The sequence below is a fragment of the Coloeus monedula genome, assembly GCF_965178545.1.
Source record: "Coloeus monedula genome assembly, chromosome: 10".
NCBI lineage: Eukaryota > Metazoa > Chordata > Aves > Passeriformes > Corvidae > Coloeus > Coloeus monedula.
The window spans coordinates 20,674,795-20,701,169 of NC_138790.1; the positions used below are offsets into that span (position 1 = coordinate 20,674,795).

A 26,375-nucleotide genomic window follows, 5' to 3' on the forward strand; every position below is an offset into this window, starting at 1 on the left:
TGGCAAACATATTTCATTATCACTACACTGACTGCACCAAACCTGAAAACAGGTTTTGTTTAATGGGAATTCACATTTTCTTTGCATTTTGCTATAAATTGCAGGCTGGTCAAAATTTAAAAAGCAAAATTAAACATGGCCAAAACGATGGCAATTTAACATTGAATTTATACCTGCTTTAAGAAGGGAGGCTGCATACAACACATTATACATCTTGATTCATTTCAGACAGATCTGTTTTGGAAGAGTATAGATTTTCTATAAAACAAATCATACTTTATATATAAATATGTAACTTTTGCAGGGCTTACCTATTTTTCTGTAATGATCAACCCTGAGAGCACACTATGCTGGGAAAATTAGATACACTGCATGAAAACAATCAGAAACAACAACAAAAACCGCCAAACCAAACCACTTTATTTTCTTCTCTCACCTTAATATTCTGCCTTCTCTTGTACCTAGCAGAGAAACTGGTTGCTAGTTTTTAATACTACATTAAATTTAATATTACTTTAATATTATAGTAAAAGGCCCAACCAATAAACAAGCAACAACTTGCATTTATACATTTTAATGCCTTTCATGGGAAAAAAGATATGGAGAACCTAAAAACTTTCTATGAACTATAAATACATAGTTGTCAAGGGAAGCAACTACAATTAAACATCAACAGGCAGTTTTTCCCTGGAATTTGGATGAATTAACAGATCCCAAGTCAGCTGATGTTTTACTTCCCACTGACATTCATTCACAGCTCAGTTCTTGTGAGGTCAGAAAATATTTAACGTGACAAAGACATTTCAACATGAAATTAAGCATAGAGACAATTGTAATTTTTGATTACTTATCCAAAATGATGGAGAAATTAATTAAAACTATGAATTTCCCCTTTCATTTTATCTGAGATGGACCAAACAAACTTCCAGTGTTTCTGCTTACGTTGTGATTATGGATTGCAAAAAGTTCTTACCTGCATATACTCACAGCATGGATTAAGAAGTACAAAAATGCCTTATTTGTTATCAACTGGATCCCCTACAGGTGATTGAAGAGTTCTTGAAAAGACTGAATTTAGAGACCTTTAAGACTGATGTCTTCAAAATAAAAAACTCTGATATTTTTCTTAAATAATTTCAATAAACAATATCAGAAAATTACAAACATTCTTCCCCTAACAGTGGCAACACAGCTTTAGCAGAATACATCTACAAGTATTTTAGTTATGTGACATTCTTTTTTCTGGTGCAAAGATTTTTTAGTTATTTTTTTGAGTTAGAGGTTGTACAGAACAAATCTTAAAAACAGACAGAGGTTTTGTTACTGTTATTGAACTTACCACAGGGAATAATATGATAAAAACTCAGAGGTAGGCACAGAAGACTTTGCTTTATTTTATTTGGCACAGCCATTTCATGGCTATGAGTCTATTAACTTTTTGGAGAAAAGCTGAAAAATAATATACCTTAATAATACAGGGAGGTGGTGGAGTCACCAGAAACCCCTGGAAGTGTTCAAGAAATGACTGGATGTGAAATGACTGGATTCTATGGCTAATGAAGAAAGTACATAAATTGTATAGAAAAGGATTCCCTTACCCCTTGTAGCAAGATCTCACACAGACTTTGTCAAAACATAAAGTCAACTAGGATAAAATATGTAAAAACCCAACATTTATGTCAAGCAAAAGAGTAAACCAATTGTAAGAGTTAATATTTTCACCTGCAGGGCAGAGAAATACAGAAATGCAGAAACACAACCATGGCAAGCATGGCAGAGGAACCTCAACTCAGCAAAAATGCCCTATTTTTCCCTATGGAAGAACCACACCAACAAAAATGGGGAGCATTCCCACAGTGCAGTAGGATCATTTTGGGTACCACTTTGCTTTGTTCCTCTCCTCAGGCTCTGGGACGTCTCACAGTAACTCCATGTTGATGTGGGGGTGCTCTGCTTCTGAGGCACCTTCCTGATGGTTTAAAGATTTTCTTTCTGTTCCACAGGCCACCCTGGCTCATGCAGAAAAGCAGTTTTCTACTGAATACAACAGTGGACTGTAGATCTTGGAGGGTTTTTTCCTGAATTCTCATGAACAGCTCTGGGCAGTACATTTATGCTTAATTAATACATACAATGGAATAACAATACTTACTGCATAGGATAAAGTACTTAGCCTGAAATTCTGAACAGATCTTTGTAGTCTTCCAGCTGCTCCTGACATATATAATCACTCTGTGCTCTTCCTGTTCTACTTTGACATATGATGAAGCACAAGTTTCAGACTTTCAAGTATCATTGATAGATTCAACCACTTTTAATTTTTAAATGGCTTTTCTGTACTTCATTTAAAGGGAAAAAAATCACATAACATTCAACACGTGCTAGAATTGCCAGGAGAGAAATTGTCTTTGATTTTAAATGTGTATTAATGGGTCAATATTCTCCCTTCTTGCTATATACAGATCTCTCATTAATTATATTGTCACTATAGCTGCAGAATGAATTTGACCTTATTTGTTGAGCACTGTGTTTTAGTATTAATAATTTTTGTTCTTAACAGCAATTGGGAAATACAGCCAGACAGGGTGATTGATTTATTCCTATCTTTATAGCATGGTTCTACTCATTCAAAAGATGCAATATGAAAGAGGGAGCCAATAACAATTTCTTTCTTTCTTTTTTTAAAAAAAACCTCCAATTAATATATGTGCTTGGTGCTCGGTTTATATAAATTTAATATTGACCTATAAAACTGATTTCCTCTATGTTTCAAATACAATAGAAAAGACCTGAATTGGAAATACCATGCATCTCTGGGCTGAGGTTATCAGCCCAGGCATTTGCTTAATTTGGAATCTTTTTTTTTTATATAAAGTAAATATATAGCTAAGTGTGTCCAAGTAAGAAAATGTATCAACTTAAAGGGTAATGTTTTAGGAAGCGTAATGTCTTCAATTCTAAGCAAACAGGGCTTTGGTCTAAAATTCTAAAACATTAACAGTAAACCAAGGAATCTGTGTAGTTCAGCCTGCCAGGGGGCTCTGACTGGTCTGAAATTTCATGTCATCTTACCAGATTTATAATGATACAACTGGGTACAGAGTTGACTTGCCATCTTTGATCCATTAAAATATTCAGGCACATGATTTTCAACTTTAAATGTCCAAGTACCCTCTTTCAGAGTCAGATTCATCCCTGATGGTACGAACTCCAGAGTGATTCTGCTGACTTTCAGATCCTTTTCCCATTTGCTCTATTGTAAGTGGAGTAACTGTGACTTTAAACTAGTGTAATTGGGAGTAAAACTTGGCTTTTCAAGTCTACTTCTATTTTTAAAATCTTCTCTGTCAAGTTTCATGAGGTCAGATGTGAAGATGAATTTGTTGTTTAAGCTTCTTCCTCCTGCAGGCAAAAAGCTTAATCATTTTTTTCTACTGACCTTGTCTTGTCTTAAGATGAGTCAATGAATTAAGTTATGAATGATATAGCATGAATAAATGATTTATGCCAGGTCAGATCAAATATGATGTATTACTTAGGTCCTTGAGTATTATTGCATATAAAGATTTATCCAAAGTGTCATACAATTGGTCAGGGAGAGAATTCTTAAGTCTTTGTACATCCTCTTGGAAAAAAAAAAAACCAACATGAAAAACCCTCCAGTATATAACTGTTCTCTGACTAGAGAAATCTATCTTGGCAAAAAATCTCTGTCTTTGACAAAGGCATAAGAAAGACAGTCCAGCAGTCACAGTTCTCTGCAGGAATGCAGGAGCTCCAAAGCCTCCCTGAATTTTTCTTTCTTAGTCCCACTGTCGGTAGCAGAGGAAAACAGAAAACCTCTTTAGGTTGTAAGGGTGCTGTGACACTGCCCAGTTGAGAGCCCTCAGGGCAATCACACAATACAGCAATTTATTTTCATGTAAAATTTACAAGAATGATTTTTCCCTCATACATTTACTTACAGGTTCAGAACAACTTTCTGCCTTAGCCTTCATCATATTGATTACTCATTATTGAATTCCTAACAGTATTGGAATGCAAATACCTTCTCTGACACGTTTCTCCAAAAAGGATTGCATTGCAGCAGTAGCCAATGCCCCCTCTTAAGAGGTTTTATTAAAGTAATTACAAACTTGGAAACAGTTCCTTGCGTGGGCTGGACTGGAGATCTCTGGAGTGTGTTGGCTGAGGCCTGGTCATAACTCTGCAAAGAAAACTGGTGCAGAAAAGCTATAAAAAAAACCTTACTAAAATATTATGATGGGAACAAAAAAAAAGTTCCATTAGCCTTCTCAACTTCCTGCTGTTCCCGTTCTTGTCCTGTAAATCTGATGGTTTGGGGTTTCCCTTTCCCAATGCACTTAACTCTCCTTCCCAGTTACCATTACTAATTCCAATATTGCCACACTGGGAAGGACCTTCCAACCATTCCACCAGGATCACACCTTATGATATCACCTGCTCTATGTCTACTTAACGAGTTATGCATCATGGTCAATCATTTAGTTTCATTTATTATAAAATTATAAAGTGATGGGCATCAGCACATGCAATCTGAAGCAAATTAACACATTCTGAAAAGGCTGTTTTCTCAGAAATGTTAAGAGATGACAGAAAATTGGGTAAATAGAATTATTCTGAAAAGAAGGAGTTTGTCTTATCCTGACCAGTTAGTAATTGCACATGGATGGTGAAGGCCTCATGGAAATAAGAGCAAAAACCATGAGAAATGAATCACCTGTCAAATATTTTGCACTGTATTGTGACCAGAACTAAGTACCTGCAGTCAGTTTACAAAGCTGCATCAAACTGCACAGCCTAGAATCAATTCCTTGGATGGCCAGCAAAGTAAGTGAGGCAGAATTCTGCCAATCTAAAACCACACAGTTAGGAGGTACAAAGCTGGTTTAAAAAGTACCACAATGTTGCATCCAGTCACTGCAAATTGTTATCACTAAATCTAACAATGAAGCATCAGTGAAGTGTGCCACAGAACATCAAGTTAAATTCTTCATAAATTAATAAAAATGTTACATGCCGTGAATTTATGCATTGGCTTTTCTTACTGTAAAAAGAATTATTTAAAAAGATGCCTTTTTATTTCAACTGCTACTTTCCCTGCTCTTTCATAGTAGTGAAGGATAATGAAGTTGTCATTTTACATACAGGATAATAAATTTCCTTGCTATGAATACAAGGCTATTGCTCACTCGTAGGGCCCTGATTATGTTGTGCTAGGAGAGCATGACAAGTGCTTTATGAATGGCACAGTCCTGAAAGTGAGCTCAGTCAGTGCTCATTAGAGGGTCATCCTCCTAGAATTTGAAAAAGTGAACTTCATGCGTGGGGATATTCTCTAATTTTTCACACTCACTGTATAAGAAACACCTGCACATCAAGGTCTCCCAGCATAGTTCTGCATCTTCATTTCAGTTAAAGCAGTGATCTTTCACTATAGGAAAAGCAGTGGCACATGACATATGTGGAAACTTACTCAGCTAATTTGACCATCTTTCATACACAGTCCCACGCTGACAAACACCTGCCTGTCACCCTGGCTGGAGACAAATCCACCTCTACGAATTCCTGCACTGAGGTCTTTTATTATTCAGAGGAAAAACACTGAAATACAGTTAGAAATGTCAACCTGTTTGTGGTAGATGCAGATGGTAATCTCCTTTTTTTTTGTCCTTGTTTCTCTGGATGCCCTATTCCAGTTGGGAATTTAACAGCTCATTTCTGATGGGTATTATGCACTTCAGTGTCTGAAAAGTCACACAGCAGCGACCTTCTCTCACATTACAACCTGCACATATCCATGCAGCTTAGACTCAAACCAGTTTTTAACCCTAAGTTTCTCCCTGTGTGTTAACAATCTCCACAGGTTTATACTGTGAAAGCTTTTCTCACTCATTTTGATGCTTCAGTATTGACATATTTATCCACTTTCTGTCACTCCAGGTACTAGTTCTTAAACCTTCATTCTAATTGCATAACCATGTGAACATTCCTACTAAGTTTTATATTTTATATTTTATATTTCTGCATTTTCAGCTTTCATAGTTCATTTCTGACTATTCTTTCCTCTTCAAGTAGAAGATACAGTGCCACAGTTCTGGTGGGGCACTGTGCTCATCATCCTCCTCTCCAGTCAGAGCTAGGAGATACAGGACACTGTATGAAACTGGTTTGTATTATACAAAGTAAAAGCAGGTAACTGTGCAAGGGAGCGGCCCCGTTTTAAGTTCAGCACTTGCTGTTAAAGCCACAACACACGTTCAAAGGAAGCAGGTATTGGCAAGGGATTAGCTCAGATGTGTGTTCTCTTTTGGGCAGGAAAAGTAACCCCTGACCCAATGGGGTAATTCCTCTCCAGCACAGCACTGACCTCACTCAAATACACCGAAGATGAATTGGAGGCAATGACTAGAAACCTTACCAGAGTTCTCTTGAAGTGAGATAGTCAAGCAGTGTCAGAAATGCCTCCATTTGTTTGAGCTGAGCTCCAACCAGTGATGAGCCCTTCACTTGATGTGAGCTGACAGCCCCAGAGAGCGATCTCAGCGTACAGCACTCGAGACACAGCCCCGAGCCTCTGTGCCCAGAGCAGGCCCACCAGCACAGAGACACGGAGGTTTGTTAGAAATAAAGTCAATGGACTCTTCAAGGTCACTGTACTGAAAGAAATCTTTGCTTTGGTGCCTTTGGGCATTTGCCTCAACAAAGGCTTCAAGGCTTTTCAAGTTCAGATATTTACACCCAGCTTACCTCATCCACACCCATTCCAGTTCTCGCCTTTCGGGAGGAAATGGTGATCCAGTTGCTGTTACTGAGTATCCCAAAATTTGGCTCCCAGCACCTCTCTCATCTGATGGGATGAACTTCTGGTGCTGGTCTGCAGTGCACTTGGAGGCAGACTCAGAGCACCAGAGTTGTTTGGGCAAGAGCCAGCCCTCCATCCTGTGCTTTCTGGTGCCTGGTGCAACAGAACTGCCCTATCAGCACTGCCTTTCCCAGTGCACACCCACTTCTGGCACTGGGGACTTCCAACCCACTGCTGGCCCCATCAGAACCTGGGCAGAATCTGTTTCTACTCCCTTTGTGCTCATCAGCCAGGTACAGAAACACTTCACTGTGACAGCGTCAAATTATTCACTTTTTCACTCGCATGGTTACCAAACCTGCACTCCATGTAAAAAGCAAATGCCTTCATAATTACATGATCCTGTATACTTGAATCCCACATGGATCTCTGTCCTACTACTGGATGAGAAATACATTTCTTAATGCCATGGCAATCTCAAGGTTAGAGAAATCAGTGGAAAAGATTGGATATATATAGCTCCAATCTCTTGGGAAATTCTCTGCTCTATACCAACCCTGACTACTTGGAATCCTTATGTGTTAAATATATTTTTTATAAAAAATTCCTGCTCAGGTAGATACTGAGGATAATGGTCCAATCTCCTAATCAGAGCCACAGAGGAAGATATTGGTACCCTGGCAAAACCAGTTTTTTTCAATGCCATTTTTCATTAGTATTGACTTCCACAAATCTATCAGCAGGAATTGCAAATCAGGGACTTATCTAAAATTGTTGATATACAGGTGGCTTTTATTTTCATGGCACAGGTGGCTTAAAGGAAACATATCCTGAAGGAACATTTTTCACAAATTAGTCTTTAACATTACATGAGATATTCCAGTCAGAGCTGCACTTTGTAGGGAGTTAATTTATCAAATGAGGTTAACTATCTAGCCATGATTGAAAATATCAACAAGGTATTCATTTTTCCTTTCAATATGGTGAACAGGAAAGCAGTTTCAAAACCAAAACCCTACACAAATTGAAAATAAAAATTGGAAATACACATTCTTTTACAAAGGCACTATTTCATTACACCTCTCAAGTGCATTTTAAGTACACAAAAGCCTCCAAGTTCTCATATAATATAAGCAAAAACATGGAATTCCTATTTTCCTGAGATAAAACCCACTTTATAATCTCTGGACCTCTGAATCACAGGAAAAAGCCTGATCATCTGAATTTCATATAATCTGAATATTACATACAATCAGGATTTTCAGAATGGACTGGTTTCTTTCTTCAGAGAGTACTGAGGCTGTTCAGCAGCTTTCTTTTATATATTTTAGGAGTCTTACCCTGAATACTGTGAGTTTGACCCAAAGTCTCTGACTACTTTTCAAAATCTATGTTCTTAAAAAAATAGAGGGACAATTTCTTCCCACCTGAAAGACCAATTACCTGAATATCTGGGCTTTCTATATACCAGCACCCAAAAACATGGATAATTCAAAGTTTACATGTCAGCAAATTATTCCATCCCAGGTTCTGAGGTTCTGTCTAGCTATTTTTTTTCCTTCCTTGACTTTTTCCTTGTTCCCATTATGCTTTAATGCCCTGGGATCTCCATTACTGAATCAGCAGCTTGAGAGAAGTATGCTACAGCTTACTGGCAGAACCAATTACAAAAAAAGAAAGAAAAAAACAACAAAAATAAAAATTAATATAATTCTAAGCTATTCAGTGCAATGTACATTATACACATCTGCATATTCCAGTTTAATTTCTGGCAACAATATCACTATGGAAGAAAACATTGTCTAACTCACGGTGCTTTCACAAAATGCCTCTTACTGAATTTCAGCCCACAGTGCCTTCTGTACAAACACTCTCACAAACTCCAAGAATCATATTCAGAGCACAAACAAATAAAATGTGCTTCTTAATCAAAGTATGTAGAATCTACTTACATTAATGGCCAATGTTCCCTTTTTATTGCACTATGTTATAAAAGTACAAATTGATACAAAGTAAACTAATTTTGCAAATAAGCTGTTTTATTCAGACTCAACATTGTATAAAGTGTCATAAAAATCAACCTTTCATTGCACATTTCCACACAACATGATATTTATTGCTTTCCAGAAATCACTGCATCAAGTTTATATTATTTCATGGTCAAAAGAAAAAAGTAGTTACTTAATATTCTGCATTGAGTAGCTATCATTTTTGGCAACGTGATTTTGCTACGTGAAAATGTAGAAGTAGATGGAATGACAGAGTCATCACTCAGGCATCTCAAATTCTATGTCAAGGCTTGATAAAGGTGACACAACTTGACAGCTGCTCTTTTGCACACAAAAGACAGAAATACTTGCATATTCCATCTGAGTAGGTAAACTCTGCAAGGTGCTGCAGACTAAAAAATTCCAGTTTGTATTGAGAGCAGCACGGACACTGATAACAGCATTTGAGCATTAATCTCACGGGTGCAGCAATGAGGACACACAACACAGTACCACACACCTGGGTATGAATGCAATGCTAAAATCTGGCCTTACACAGAAGAATATTATTTTTCACACCTTACTAAAACCCCCAAAAGTATCTGTTTCAAGCATCTTAACTTGTGCTTGCTCAGACTGTATGTGAACAGCTAAAATACTTGGACATGAAACATTCCCTGAATTCAATATAGTTCTTCTGGATAGGGAATCACATTCGTTTCCTATTTGTCTCAGAATACCAAATCACAGAATGTGGGATAAGAGTATGTTGCATATTAACTCATGTAAACTGCAAATGGAAAACACAGGGAATTTGTGTTCATCTTATTTGCTCTGAGTATGAAATATTAATGATCTCCTTATTTCCCCTCTAGTGGATTCACAGACTATATGTTTCAGCTGTTGAGAACATGAAATGAGACTGCATGAAAAAAACAGTATCCAAAACTGTTTCAGAATCCTCAGTGTACAGGATAAAAACACCAAAAGTTTATTCACTTTTTTTTAAGGATAGGGGCATCAGCAGCTTCTTTAGCAAGTTCACCCAAAAGTCAGACCCGTCCACCTCTCCTTGGGGTCATTCACACCAGCATCAAGAGTGAGCTACACAAAACCCAAGTGAGGCTACAAGGACACTAATTAAAAACTGGAAATGTACTTAGAGCTCAGACAAACCCTCGACATGCCACCTGCAGTAAGGGCTCGCAGCAGGTGCTAACAGCACTTGGTACTGCATTGCTCTGTCAGCAGCATGGTCAGGGGAGTACAGCTTCAAATGAGGGAAAATTAACAGGTCTCTGCAAAACGACTGAAAAATAAATTCTCTTAAATAAGTGCCTCAAAGCATCACACTGCACACCTACAGCACTGCAAGGTAAAGCAGCCACTCTAGTATAAAATATCAAACATAGTAACAGTCAGTAAAGGAGCCTCTCCCAAAGACCATGCTTTGAAATTCCACTCCATCCTATCAAATAATGCAGCAGCGATCAGACCAGGTGGTGTTACACTGTCTGAACACTTGAGAAGTGTTCCGTAAACATTAAAGCCAGAACACGTTTAAAAGAAAAATAAAGACCAAGATTTCATTTTCAAAGGCTTGCTGGAAAATAAATCAGAGAGAAGTAGCTTAAATAAAACGCTCATCTTTTTTAACCAAATGGATTAGGCAGATGAGGAAGCATATACTATATTTACACAGCAAAACTGTTGTTCTATGCCTTTATTCTGATTAAATTTCTTAAATTAAGCCCTTGTATTAATTTCAACCTGTAAAATTTATAAAAGTATGTCTGCATTAACCCATGCCAACATTTATAATAGCTATAAAGTTAATTCTAGATTATATCACTTGTACATACACATTTATATTATGCGCTGTGGGCTTACTTAACATTGACCAAGACACTCCTCCCAATTAAAAAAAAATATATAGTCTTGCTTTAGTCTATGTTGAGAGATTAAAGAAAACAGACTAAACAGAAATAATTGATCTTCTGATACCGAATCTTTTTGGAAATTCCATTAATAGTGGCCAAATTCTGCTGACCTTGCTTACATGGAATAAGACTCTGGTAAGTAATTATGGTAAAGTCAACCCTGCTCAAAAAAACCAGACCAGGTCAGTAAGACTGAGGGGCAACATAATCTTTTTTGCAAATCCATGCAGGTGTACATTTTCTCCAGCTATGAAAAGTGTGTATGAGCAACAGTAGAAAGAACCAGCGGCAGTGGGATTATAATTAGAAAAAACCAAAGGCTTAACAGCACCTTCATTTTAGTAAACATACAGTCTAATTTAGGTATTTTTAAAGCCTTTGCTTCCCGGATGAGTATTCATTATTCTTAGGCACTTCCTAGGCTCAAATGTGCATGTTCAAGTAGAGGTTTGTACACAGGGCTTGAATCATCCTTAAAAATGTAAAACACTGCAGGACAGCATAATTACACACGTAAGTTTGGTATGTAGCCATCATGTAGCAAATGCTGGATGGTACCTGCAAGGTCAGAGAAATTCTGTGCCTAGATACTGCCTGTTTTATTTTGTAGACAGGTAGTAGGTAGTACCAATTCTGATTCTTTGTCTGTAATTTCTTATTCATCCAACTGCAGAATTGGATTCAAATAAACTTCAAAAGTTTGTTTCAAAACTTTCAAGATTATCACCTGGCTACACTGCTACTTTTGAGGGAATTTCCTGGTCCAGACATTAGAGAGAAAGAAGATAGGAAAAAAATCTGCTTCCATTCAGTCAAGCTATAACTGAAAACCTGCTGCTCGCATGTACTCAGAAGTGAATACTTTGAATTTAACAGATGATGTCTCCTAACACTTTATCCATTTGGATCTGAGCAGCACTTTTCCACCACTTTCAGCTCTTTATTATGGTCAGCTGTACCAGGAATAATAATTTAAACTTGAGGGAGGTGAGTTGAGAACTGAAAGGGGAACAAAAGGCATGACTGAGATCAGAGAGAGAAAAGAGGGGGATTAACTTGGTGGTTGGCAAATTAAAGGGGAGCTTAAGAAGTGATAAGGAAGCAGAATGGAGACAGAAAACCAGGGGGAATGGCTGAGAAAGGTGGTGAGGGATGGGAAAAATCATCACATTACAAAAAGATGTTAGAGAAGCTGAATGCAGGAGATTGGAGAAGATGGTGTTAGAGGGAGAGAAAACAGCCGGATAGTTAAATCCACCCAAAACTATCACTGCATTGGTATCCAAGAAATTGTTATCATTATTATAACATTTAGTAGACCATAAATATTTTTGTATTCTATATTTGAGACATTTACTTGTGCTACTGGAGACTCTTGTCTCAAATTCTGTAGATTCAGAGCCCCAAAAGAAGACACTTTACTTTGTTTTGAACACCAAGAGTGCTGTACAAGGCTAACTCTTTCCAAACTCAGGTCCAAGGCATTTAAAATGAGATTTGTTTCTATCACTCACTTTTCTGGGACTGGTGTGACACTGCTGAAATGTTACAGAGTGCCAAAGGGAAGGAACATCTTCCACACTGTGCTTGTTTCCTGAGATAGCGACAAAGCACACCACGATGCCAGAGGTGCCCACTTCTGAGTGGCACAGATAACAGCTCCCAGCACAGGGCCTGGCAGGGAGATCTTCACTGCTCCTTGGAAAACACAGACCAGACATAACATTGCTTACAGCATTTGACTCTTTTAAAGCCAGAACGAGCCATAGAATTATCTTACCTTTCTTTCCACTCAACACAAGCCATACTGAGCCCCCAAAGTCTGGGTAAAGTAGATGCATTTATAGCACACAGCTACACGTGCTGATGAGTGATTTCCCTCCCTGCATTTTCTAATGCATCTCTTGTTCTCCATCAGCCTCCTGAAGTACAGAGAAATCCCAGGATTGGGGACCAGGGACTGTACAAAAGACCTCAAAAGATAAGGACATTAGTTTCTATGACTTAAACTCCATGGCTTGAAGGACAAATCTCATACAAACTTTCCAACATGTAACTGTGAAATCCTAGAGACCCTGGCTGAGAGTTTTCACTAAATGAAATTATGGTTATCTTTTGAATGTTTGCAATTGAACTAATTACAATGACTTAACAACTCAGAAATATAGGGAGAAAGTTGGAGGAACTGTTTCTACAGAAGAATGAAACACGTTCTCAGTGAGGGTAACCATGCACTGGCACAGATTGCCCAGACAGGCTGTGGAATCTTTATCCCTGGAAGGTATTCAAAAGTAATCTGAACACAGCTGCCCCGGGGAGGCTGTTTTTAGGTGACCCTGCTTGAACAGGGAGGTTGGAACCTCCAGTTGTTCCTTCTGTAATACCTGAGATTTAACCTTTCCCCCTGCAGCTGCAAGAACTGAGGTCAGCTGCAGTGCCTCCTTTCACATCTCTAGACTGAAATATTTTCCTAAAAGGTAAGTGAGGTAGTGCAAAGGGTTTGCTAATTTTCTCATGTAGTCATTATTTACATCTATGTTTATGTAGATGTATCATATCACTGCAAGTAAATTAATATTGAAAATACAAGGCATTTGTGTGTTTGCATATTCACACAGGTACTCTTTTTTCTTGGATGATAAAAACAATTCACTGCCTTTTTTAAGGTTAGTACTCAAAACCCAGCTCTCATGTACTTTTTATTCATCTGACTTGATTGTACTTTAGCTTTTTTATGGACTCTTTAAAATACATACTAATAAAACTTTATTGGCTTTTTATTATCAACTGTCTCAACATACAAATATTGCAGGCTGCAGGGATTTTCTGGTCACTGTGAGCATGACTCTAGATTAAGTAGCAATCAATGCATTTGTTATAGTGTCTCTTGCAATTGATGTTTCTGGAAAGCTAACACATTTTTAGTATCATTCAGGCAATTTGCAAACGTACTTCTGCCTTTAAGGGCGCTCTGTTTATTCCAGTACAACATAGGAATGAACTCAGTCTGGGTAAGCTGCTCTGATTAACTAACTCCTTCCTTTAGCTGATGTTCCACAGCTGGTTGGGCAAAACCCCTATGTTAGAAGCACATCAGGTACTTAGGACCTTAACTTGCTATAAATTTTTTGAAGTCAATAGGTAGGATTTAAAAATCAATGGAAGGATGTGGCTCAAAAGTGCTTTTTTTTCAAAGCCATAATGGTACAAATATTATCACTGAGCACTCACTTACATGTAAGATCTGAACATTGAAATAAAAGCCTACAAAAGATCTGCAAGTGTGAGATGACATTGAAATCAATGCATTTAAGTCCCTAAATAGCTCATCTGATTCATCTCACCAACAAGAACATCTGATTGTCCTAGAATAGACAGACATTTACAATAGCAGTGACTTTCTAGTGGAGTACTTTGAAGTCTGCTATTTTAAAAGTGGTTACAGAAGGGCATTAGTGAGAAAACAAGATAAATATTTTAGTTAGGGATTACAGGGTTGAGAAATCATACATGAGGGATATTGCTCCCACCAGATTTCACTGACTTTGCTGAGCACACTTTGGTTGCATTAGAGATGGGTTTGGTGGAACATTCTAAGGATGAGGAAGCCATTATTAAATTCACCTGGTAGAGTTAAAGAAGATGTTAATCTCTATTTTTGGTCTCCTAATGGCACCTGACCCTTCATCATTTAACACCATCGAATCACAGCACTCTAAAGAAAATATGTCACTAAATGAGCTGTTAGAAGAGTGGTCCCTGCTACAAATATAATTCAAGTGTAGCATCCACAGTACATCCCCAAGTCCCCAAAATAAACATACAATTCAACCACTTAAATCTTACCATAATTAAAACTATGAAAACAAGGGGATGAACCAACATCATAAACAATGTTACTCTCCACAAGTCAAATTCTCTCTGCACTAAACAGAACTGGTGCCAGCATTAGCAAAGGAATCATCGTCAACTTTTGCTAATCATATGCCAAGGAAAGCTAGAGATAATAATGTCTGAGTCCATGCAGTCCCACTGACTGGTGCTGAACAAATTCCCACTGCAGAGGCTGCTGTACAAATGCACAGCTCTGCCCCTGGTCAGGCCCGGGGGGCTTTTGCCCACTATTCAGTCATAACTTATGAAGAAATGGAGCAACACCATGTGTTGTATGTACACAGTCCTGGGCCATTGCTTGGAGAGGCCCCTTTGCCAAGGACTTTGGAAACAGAAACCCAGATCTGTAAACAACTCATTTCTTGCTATGTGAAGTTTAAGAAGTTTTTCACCAAATTGTGCACTCAGAAATTTTCCTGAAGGCAATTTTTAAACAGTAATACAGAGACTTTTTCCATTTTTATTACAACCTGAAATGATCCTGTAATGTTTCCATGGCAAACAGGGTAACAATGCATTTAACATTTCCATCAAATAAATTATATTTAAATCCTAAGTATCTATATAAAATTAATTATTTAAGCTCTAAACTTAGAATCATTTGAGACTGTAAAACCCAAAAAGGGCTTAACAATTTTAACTGTTTATATTACTAAGACCTGCAGTTCTCAAACATATATAGCACCCCCTCAGAGGACACTGAACCTCCTGATCCTTTCACTCACACATTACTTTGGCTAACAGGCAATGGTGTGATTAGAACCTTCCACCAATGGAAAACAGATTTGAGTTTTAGCCCTGCAATATGCTTCACCAGCTTGTGCCTGCACACTTGAATTCCTGGTTCTACAGCAGGGAATGGATTTATGTCTTCCTTGTGGTTTTTTGACAACAATCCAGGTCCTACATGCCAGGCCTGATGGAATGATCCAGCCTGGAATAGTGGGTGGTGCGGCAAAGAGTGATGGAATCCCAACAATTTTCCCAGGATTTGGAGGTCTTGTTTTTATTTACAGCTCTCTGGAAATTTAGAGACCGTGAAGTGGGATGTTTCAGTAATGTCTGATGAAAGTTTGTAAGGCTTGTAGCCTTGTAAGACTAGGCAATTCTTTTATTTAACATAAATATTCAAAGCATTTTTGTGCAAGTGTAACTACTGATTCATACACTTCAAATAATCTGAAATCATCACAAAAATTTCCTCTCCAAGAAACATTAGAGAAAACAACTCTTTATTTTCATACAGAAATGGAATAATCAAAGTTTATCTGTATTCTCAGAACTGAGGTATTTATTGTTCCACAGGAGTAAAGGTGTTTTGTGCATTTCCACTCCGGTGCTGGATACCCATGGAAACACCACATCCTTCAACTACTTACTCTGAACGGAGTAAGAAAGAAGATGAGCTTGCTGAAGACCTTAGGAAACTTGAGTCAGATTTTTCTGACAGAGGAAAAGGAAATCTCCCCTGGGTGCACATCTGGGGTGTCTCAGAACCAGGGCTTCAGCACATCGCAGGACGTGCCTGGCACTTCGCAAGATTGAGCTCTTAGTCATAAAAAGGTATTTTACATACAAAAATACAGCAGATGTCCTTCCAAAAATCATCTCTGAAGTGTTACTCCCTCTCTTTATGTTTTATACATTCAGGAACAGACATTTGAGACATACTGTGAACAGTGCAAAATACTGTTTTACATTTCTTAAACCACGTGTTGCAGTACCTTTAAGCGCCAGCTGAAGAAAAACTTTGATCCTCAGAGCAATTCTGGTCCAAGTTGAACTTTTGTTTAGCAAGTTGTAAACAAATGTCTTAGAACACAGAGAATCCTCTCATTTCTTTCCAGCTAAGGTGGTCTCAAACACATCAAGTCCTGCTTTGAAATAAACCTGAGCTGAATTGATGCTGTTCAGAACCTCTGACAAGGCTGCTTGAATGGTCTCATTTGACTGATGTAGTTTGTAGTGCTCCAGTGCCTCCAGCAGTACTGAAAACTGGCTGGTCCTGTCATCCAGTCTGTAAAGAATATTTCTGAAAGAGAACAATGGAGAGAATGGTAAGCTTCCTACTCAAAAATAATCCATCAGATGCCATCAAGAAACCCTGCAAGTATCAGCCACAGCTTACAGATGATACATATTGTGCACAGTAAAGTTGACCGGTGACAGAGCGAGAGGCAAATGCATATTTATTATGCCTTTGTAAACTGAACCTATTCACTGAACTGCATGTACTTACATTGGAGTAGTCACTAAATCCATCAAAGAAATCTCACATTCCTCTTTGACCATTCAAGATTTTATTCAAAAGCATGAGCCTAGACCTATCACACCCCTCATGAAGGATTTTGCGTCTCAGATGGATTCCATTTATTCCCCTGTAAAAAAAGTTTGGTTATTGCTGTGAGCCCTCAGCACAGGTTTGGTTTTGTTTTTGTTTTTCCTGTCTTCTCATGTTATTTATTTCACACTTCAGAGGTGAAATTCCAGCTGCATTGAAGTCAATGGTAAAAGTCTCCTTGCCTTCAGCAGAGACTTTACTTCATCAATAATCCTTTGTGGGATCAGAACAAGAGTAACCTATCTTTAATGTCCCATACTGAAGGAAGAAAACAAGCAGCACACACAGCCAAACCCTTGTGAAACAAAATCTGTGTTTCTAATAATATCTGCAAAAATTTTTAAAGGTTTGTAGAAAAACAGATGCAAGAGTATTGTGTGATCCCTTGGAAATGTTACTTGTATGAGGTGTGGAAGGCTCAGGATTCAAAGCTATTCAGTGATTTTAATGAGACTCTTTGAAGCAGACTACAAATGCTATCCAAAACCAGGTGTAATCATTATACTAATTAAAAGAGCACATAAATATCATAAATCTCCACCCAGGAGCTCCTTTGACTGTAAACATAAGTGAGTGAAATTTGAAACAGGAAAGCAAGAGTGATTTGGTGCAGGACCTTATCCTTAAATACAGGACAGGTGTTCAGGGCAGGGGAGAAGCTGTTTCATGGAGAATCCAGCAAGAACCAGGACAACTCACACACTTTGTTAGTAACCTAATGGCACCACAGAACATGCCAAATGGCAACTCCAAATTAGTAATAAAACTGCCAAGTTTATTTACATGAGACAGACGAACACCGAAGTGTACCTTATCATTCTGTGAATCACCTAATTGCCAGTCTGCCTGGGGGAAAGGTAACAAAGTAGCCCAGTAAATGACACCACAGAACACCTACAATCTTCTGCCATGTTTTTCAGTTTTAAAAAATGTTTTGAATGAGAATCAATGCTTTTCAAAGATATGAAATAACTCCTGTCCTCATAAGGAAATTTTTCAGTGTATGTTTCTGCCCCCCAATATTGGGTATACATCTAAACCCAGCAGTGTGCAGAAGGAATGGTAAGTTTTTCATCCCCTGACAGCAATACGTCCAGACAGTTCAAGGGGTCTGCAATGCAATACACTGGAGTTCTAAACAGAGGAGGGAAAGGGTTGAATCCAACACTGCAGCAGAAACAGTTTAAACAATAGGTCATCACTGACACAGACCACTTAGCCTGAAACAGGTTAGGAGTGCATTTAAGAACAGCTCAGTGGGGACAGAAACCCACATCAAGAGTGCAGAAACAGGCAGATGTGGCAATAACTTCCTCAGCTTGCACTGCAGCAGCCACTGGACAACTCCCTGCTTCCTTAGCTCTGAGCTGATGCTACTGTTCCCTAGCTATGGTGGAGCTCATGCTCAAAGCTGACTCAAGTTATCTCATGGTCTGTCCCAAAGCAGTCTCTGTGATACAGTAAATGAAAACTGTGTATGTTGAGACCCAGATAAATTCTTGGTTGGTTGGTTTTTAAGGATAGGCATAGATATGGGAAACACTGCATTTTTCAAAGCAGGGATTGATTTTGCTCCCTCAGTTCAGGGACTCCTGCTGAGATCAGTGCAAGCAGAACCAGGCTTTTGAAGAACTCTCCTCTATAGTTCCTGTAGTTCACAGGGAGAAAGAAGCCTGCTCACAGCCCCTCAAGCACCTCCAACAGCAAGGACAGTGCTAGAGATAATCACATTTCTTTCTACCCTCAGGAGAGATCTGGTTGCTGGTGGCTGGGAGAGTTTGACTGAGCTGGAATTCTACTCCAAACGCCTACAACACTGGTGCCCTGGACTGTGTTAGGATCCCTTTATTCCTTTATGTCAACTTATAACAATATCATAAGACAGCAACCATCAGCAGAGCAGCACTAACTCAGAAACTGCCACTAAGTGCCAGAAACTAGACCCTAAAGACAGGATGGCCTGAACATTGGAACATTTGGGGACTGCTGAGACAATGTTTGTGGTGAATAGGAACAGATCTCATGTCCTGTCTTCAAATGTGCTCTAAACAAGGCACACAAGCTAAAAAGATGGTTTAACCTGACATATAAGGGTGTTAATACAGTTTAAATCTGCTTCTGTGATTTTGGAATCAGTGTTGACTCTACAGTAAATCCACAGGCAGGTGATCCTAGTGAAAACAAGTATTCCTAGTCCACCCCACCTGAATGCAGGGCAAATTAGTGTCTGATGAGAAAATCTGAGCTGTTTGATGAATGAAAGAGACAAGCAGTCCACTGTCATAATTTTAAAATAATATCTTAACTTCTGAAATAGTAATATGATTTCAGAATAGCTGATTACATAGTAGAACAGAACCTAATTTTTATTTTTATGTATGCAAACAACAGTAAGTAACATAATACCTCACCCCTTTCTTTCAAATTTTCTGCTAGGAGTTCTCACTGGGATCTTGTATTTTCCAATTACTTATCTTTGCTTGGCAAGCCATGCTACCCCTTTGTCACATAAAATTATTTCTCTCTTTATGCATGTTCATGAGAGTCAATTTATACAAGTTTACTTCTTATCTCTGTTGAAGGTCCATCAAATGAAAAAAATGGTCTGTTCAGTTTATTACTTCCAAGCCTTTACAAGTCAGGAAAGTGTTTTCATTAAAGATTACACATGGACTGCAAAATAAAACCCAGCCATTTCATTGACACAAGGTATCACCATGTGCCCGCAACATGCAGAATGATAGCAAGAAACTTTAATTTACACTGTGAAATTCAATTACTTAAACATTCCTTAACACAAATTGGTTTTGTAGCCTACACCTCTAAAACAATTCCAGCCTCTGACCTAATTGCTTAAGTATCTACCTTCATCTTTAACTATTTTGATCTCATAAATATAATTCACAGAGTCAGCCTGACCCCTACAAAACAAAAAGACACTCCTAAACAGAAAACTGCAATACATTATTGATGACACTAATGAAATTACAACACACATCATTCATCTTAACGGGCTTGTTTCTATGACACATCCCAGTAACCTGAAAAGTGTAGCACTCAAGTAGGAAACCCAATTAATAACTTCAGGCAGTACCACTGAAAGATATAAAAGGGCTACAAACAAAACAGCCTTAGCAAAGTAAAGAAACTATAAACAGAGCCTCTTCTATAATTTTTATAAGGCCTTGGCAGGCCGAGGAACATAAGGATTACTGATCAAAATAATGCCATTAAATGCTGTTCTACATAACCACAAATAAGGAGGTACTGTCACACCCACCAGAAGGAATTTGACAAATTCTTGAATGACAGATCACACTAAAAATATACTGACTTTAATACAACTTCAATATTAGAGCAACTGGACAGTACAAGATGAAACTAGATTACCACATTATTCTTGTCACAAAAAACGATTTTTTAGCTTACAAGAAAATTTTGTCTGTAGGTAATGTACAACACAAGATGAATTATTCAGGCACTTACAAACAAACTCCTATCTAAGAGCCCATGTTAAAGATTTTGAAAAGTAACTATTCAATCATTAGGACATGATTGTAAGTCTACTGTCCCACATGAAATGACTGCAGGTTTTCTCTGTGGAATCACAGTAAAATTGTTTACAGATAAATGCTACGGGCAGCCTCTGTCTATTCCAGTTATAACACAATGTGCATCCTCACTTCAGCATCCTCACAAACTCAATTTCGTAATTTCCTAAATTGTTTTTTCTTGTATCCTCCAAGGAAAAAAAAATAAAAAAAGCACACCAGAACAAGGATTCTCTGAATTTCCCTTTCTCCTGATACTGTTCAATTTTGAATGCACTTTTCTTACATTTAGGAGTCTGTTTTCATTCGTGTTTGTAAGACATGGTAAATGTAAGACCATGGTAAATAAGTAAATGCACTCTATTAACAATATTTACATATTGGGACTTCCAGTTCCACATGGTGGTTATTTATTGTAGGACATAAAAATATCAAAAATTCTTCTTCTCTGGGAACAACACAGGTTGATTTATACTGGTTTATTTACACAAGTTGCACCTCAGAAATTTTATGGTGAACATATAGAAAGTTTTCCTTCTTCCTCTGGGCCCCTTATCCTTTTGATCTCCAATGGTTCTTCTACTTTCCTCTCTTCTTATTTTTTAAACCTTTTTGACACCCATATGCAGTTTTGTTATCTTACCTATTTTATTTCACAGCACTGTTGTGGCAGAAGGTTTATAATTATAAAATTACAGCTGCCGGCCATGTAAGATTAACTTTTATCAGGATAAAATATATGCCCTGGTGAACTGTCATTACATGTCATTAAAGCTGATCCAGAAGAAACTCCTTTTTTTCCTACAATGCTTGTTCCCTGCTGGACCGAACGCTGGAAGTCACAGGCTGTGGGGCCATGGGATGGAACAACTCACACATGGCCAGGGAAGAGGGGGATGTGGCAGCCAATCATTCAGGGCAACTCAGCTGTAAATGTCACCATTCCTTCACTGCCCTAAGTCCCCACAAACCCAGCACATCATTTTTAAGGATCTTCTATTTGTAATATGCTGTTCCTAACTTTTGTTTCCTGCACATCCTCTCATTTTTTAAAGAGCCATCAGCTGCATTCCCTTAGTACACTCATTTACAGGCTGCAAACTGTTCTACCAATATATTTTCCAGGAGTGATATATTTAAAATCTTGTACACTCAGAGGTGAGTGTCTGCCTGAAAGGGATGTATTTGCACGTCATCAGCAGTTGATAAGCTGCAGGTAATCTAGATATCAAACCGAAATAAAATCTAACCAACTGAAAGGCATTTCAAAGGCATTGTTACGTGACAGTGCTAAACCAGGTAAACTCACTCCCTGCTAGATACAGATTTATCTTGCATAATAAAAGACAGGGCACCTCTAATTGAGTCAATTATGGCAAATGCAGGTTGTGGTAAGTCTGCATGAACAGAATCCTGTTGGGACATGGGACTACGAGGAGGTAATTATTCCAGGTTTGAGTACATTTCTGAGAGGTCAGTTTTAAATAGGTCTTCTTAAAAAAATTAATCCTGATTTTGGCAGCTCTTTGAAGTGTCTCAAAGCTTGGCTTGGCTTGACTGCCTGCCAAATAAACAAGTGGAAAAAGAGAAGCCAAATTGGAAGAATAGTGGGTTACAAGATCCATTATCTTTTATTTCCCTACAGTTCTCTTTGATTACAGTCCCTTTTAAAGGTAAGGGATGCACTGTCCTGAAACACACTAATCTCTTGCTGAAGGATCACTAAAGCCTAACCTAAGCCTAACTTTAGCAAAAATTTCAGCTTGATGCACCTTGACAACTTTAAATCTTTGTGAGGGCCTTGAGTGCACCAATACCAGATTCCAAAGCACATGTATGAACATTCAGAATCCTAAAGACAAAGCAAAAGGTCTATTTATTAAAGAATTTAAGCCAAGAAAGGTTGCTTGAGGACTTTTTTTATGACCAAAACTCAACATTCACAGAACACATTCATTTCTGTTCTGAAATATGTAAGGAAACTATTCTTTTGATAGTGAAATAATTTCTGCCAACAGAAAAGATTGACATAAAGTAAAGCTAACAATGCTAAGCTTGATTTTCTGATAATAGGACAGTGTCCTGCAATGGCTGAGAAAAAAATTAAATACTGAATCTAAGACAACCTGTAGCCAAACCTTTTCACTTTCATTAAATAAACAGTAATTACTTCATGGCCTAATTTTTGTTGCTTTTGATAGCAAACAGTGTCTAGTATAATATATAATAACCATGAACAAATGGGAGCTGGCAACTTGAGGCAAGCAGCAGACCATAATAGGACTGATGTTCTGGAACAGCCTCAAATAAGAATAATGGAGCTAAGAAGCCTGACTAGCTTAAAGACTGAGTTTGAGTAAATCAGGCTTCAATAAAATATCTATTGGCCAGTGCTGAACATCAGCATTACCATGCACTCACAGTTTTTCTCCTGGTGAATATTTACTGACTTTAGGAGCTGATTTCTTGTTTTGGAGTAAACAAGATCAGTAGGTAAGGAGAATCCAATCTACACCTTCAACAGAAGCTGTAGATTACACAAAAGGGGAACAAAAAAATTAAAAATAGGACGCATTAGTTCTTCAGAAGCTGCAAATCACTATTTATCACTGCTAAAGAGCAGTCCTCTAATTAAGCATTATTTTCTCTAGGGTTTTACAGAAATTAATTAATCAACTTTATGTAGAAATTCCTGAAGAAGCCACAGAACCCACTCTGAGTCTTTGCCACAGAGCTTCCAAACCCTCTATGCAGTTGATGAGAATGATGTACACCCCATGGAAATGTAAAACTTCCTTGAAAATCCACCAATACGTTTTCTGTGGTTCTTTTCTGTGGTTCCTTAGAACAAGAACTTATATCTATACTTAAAAGAGTGACTATGCAGTGATCAAAATTGATATAACTATTTTAAAATGTTATGTGCTGGCAGCAATTGATATGAAATACTCTTTTGTTAAATTTCAAATAATGTAGCTGTTGGTAACAAATGTAGGCATGTTGTTCTTTGAATGATTTATGCTACACTTTCTTTTCAAGTGAAGGAAACATATGCTTGTGTGCATAATTTGGAGGAAACTATCTGTCTTTTAAGGATGTCTCAGTCTGAAACACTCAAATTCAAAGCAGATGTGCTACTATTTTGAAGAACTTGAGGGAAGTGAATTAATAAAATTATTTCCAAATGGCTCACAGCTGATGTTCTGATGGCTTCATGGAGTTTTTTATTTAGAAATGATGTAAAACATCCTCTTCCTAAGGAGGAATCCCATTTCTAAACAAAGCAGCATGCAGTGTCCAGTGCTTAAGGCAGGAAACTGGCCTGACCTTGATCTCCAGTTCTGATCCTGACTGGGTTTATCACCCTAAATAACTCCGTGCCATGTGACATGAGACAATTACCACAGGTCATTATCTTAAGAGTTAACGAGGGGTAAAAGATTATGTCATAATACATAATCCATCCTTAAAGAAATGCCTAAAGTGGCATCATTATTACCTTCAATGGCAGGTACACACACAAAATTAACACCTTTTTCAAGTCCCAGGTAAGGTAATTTTCCTGTTAATGATCTCATCAACACATTTCTAAGCTCTGTTGCCTGGGTAATATTTTAGTGGGGGAATGTTGCATATTAACTACTTTCCCAATGAATTCCATTTATTTTTGTCCCATGTTCAAGAAGTGTTCTTGGCTAATATTTCAACCATACATGAGTGGTTCTTATCTGCCATGATCAAAAAATGTGGAATCATATATTTCTTGGATCTAAAAAATGTTACCAGTCCTACTGTTTATAATAAAGATAAAATAATGCATAAAATATTAAATTTCTGTCATGTTCAATAAACTATTCAGAATCTAACACTATGTACAGCTTCCTGAGATCACAGAAGATTTTTTTTTTTCTGGAAGTAAACATTCTTGCCCTATTTAGCACCATAAGTGCAGACCCAAGCAAGATCTGCCAGCAAGGGACACAGAGTGGAGCTGCATCCTAACCACAAGACTTGCTGGAGGTTGGCATGAGAGCTCTGCACTGAGCTCACAGAACAGCTGTGAAAGGGCTTTTACAGTCAGCAGAACAATTGCTGTGAGGTGGGCTAAAACATCCAATAAGGACACATATTAAAATAAATGTCATTTTACAAAAAAACCCTACTTTTTGCACAGCAAATATCATGCACATTCATGGGAAGAATAAGGAATTTTATTTCCTGGAAAAAGTGTTGTCTTCAGGACAACTAATGCTGGGTTAAATTACAATATAATAATATTTACTGGATCACAAACATAATGGGACTGATGTATGGTACAGAGAGAACTCTGCCAGTATACAAATCAACCTAATTAAAAAGATGGAAGAAAATTCATGAGTAGTACATAGAGGAAAAGTAAATTAATATATGTAAAACCAGGTTTCTTTTCATATCAGAGAAGTCAGAAAACTGTTTTCAAGCCATGACATAATCCCTGATTACAGTGGTTTTCTGCTTTTGCAGGTGTAATGAAAAGATTTTCATGTTCCCTGTTTAAATAAGCTTTAAAGTCTGCCATAATTACAGCTCTGCAGATGGCTAATTCAGTAGTATTTATGCAGCAAATGCTCTTCAAATAGTAAAAATTTACAAGACAACAAATACAGTCATTAATTCGTGGCCATTACATGTATCAGTGATTCCAAAGGAAAAAAACATCTCAATTGCCACTCAGATGGATCAGGTGTTTTGAGTAAGAGTTTCACTCACTTTATTGCATCTCCTCAGTATTAAAAAAGGGCATAATTCAGCATCATTATCAGTCATGAGAAAAATAGTAACCACAGCAGGAATTTGTAAGAGCATTATCAACCTAGTAAATGCTACTGGTGTGTGCTAGGATAAATGTGCTGCTCCATACTTACAATCGCATAAACCACAATAACACTGCTCAAACACTGTAAAGTTCAAAGGAATAAGGCAGAAGAAAATGGGAAGGCATTTTGGGTGTAGAAAATACGTTTGGACAAAGACCTATCAGAGAGAAGGGAGCTGAACAACAACTGCAGAACTGAGAAACACCAGAGAAGGATTAGAAAGGGAAACAAGTAATGCCACTATTCACAACTCCATTTATAAGCTGTGAAAAAAATAATAGAAGAAAAGAAGTTACAAATTTTGAAAGATGCAAAATATGGGGGTCAAAAGTCAGGCAGGAAATCATTGCTCTGCTGGAAGACAAAAATTCATTTACTCGGACAGAATGGCGAAATCTGAGGTACACAATTCTACAACCAGCACACAATTCTTTCCTTCTCCCCCAACATAATTCTAGCATTGTATTTACAAATTGCACATGGCAGATAATAGAGACAGAACATTATCTACTGCTGCCAGTGAAACATGAATTATTTCAGTATTTCCCACACTAAGGATCATCGACACTGGATCAAATCACTCTCTGCTCCACATAATACAATGCAGAACAATAAAAACACTCCATGCATTTGGCTCAGGTCGGTCAAAAAACATCTCAAATATTACTAAAAAGTAGACAGGAATGTTTTCTACTTGAAGTCATAAATGAATAATTCAAAATGGAGAAACAAATCTCCAGAGTTTACACAGTGAGACAGAACTACTGTCTTCGGTAGAAACTCTGGGCTAGGGTTTTGTTTTATTTTGCAGGTGACATTGCACTCCATGTTTACCCACGTTACTGTTTAAGATTAGCAGGATATTTGCATCTTTAATGCTTGTCCCCTCTAAATCCAATGAGCAGCTTGTTTACTCATGGAGATATAATAAGGTCTTTAATTTTCCTACTAAACATATCTCCAGAAACAAGACTCTTAG

The 26,375-nt window shown here is 37.8% G+C and overlaps 1 protein-coding gene across 1 annotated transcript in view; it reads right to left on the minus strand.

Moving 5' to 3' along the window:
* Window positions 1–16,481: 16,481 nt before the first annotated feature.
* The window catches only part of NAALADL2 (N-acetylated alpha-linked acidic dipeptidase like 2), a gene marked incomplete at both ends in the record, with an annotated part of 311,905 nt that continues 302,011 nt past the window's right edge, over window positions 16,482–26,375 (minus strand). The window contains one exon of the mRNA XM_082287835.1: window positions 16,482–16,680. Coding sequence (XP_082143961.1) covers window positions 16,482–16,680 — 199 coding nt within the window. The remainder of the gene's footprint in view (window positions 16,681–26,375) is intronic.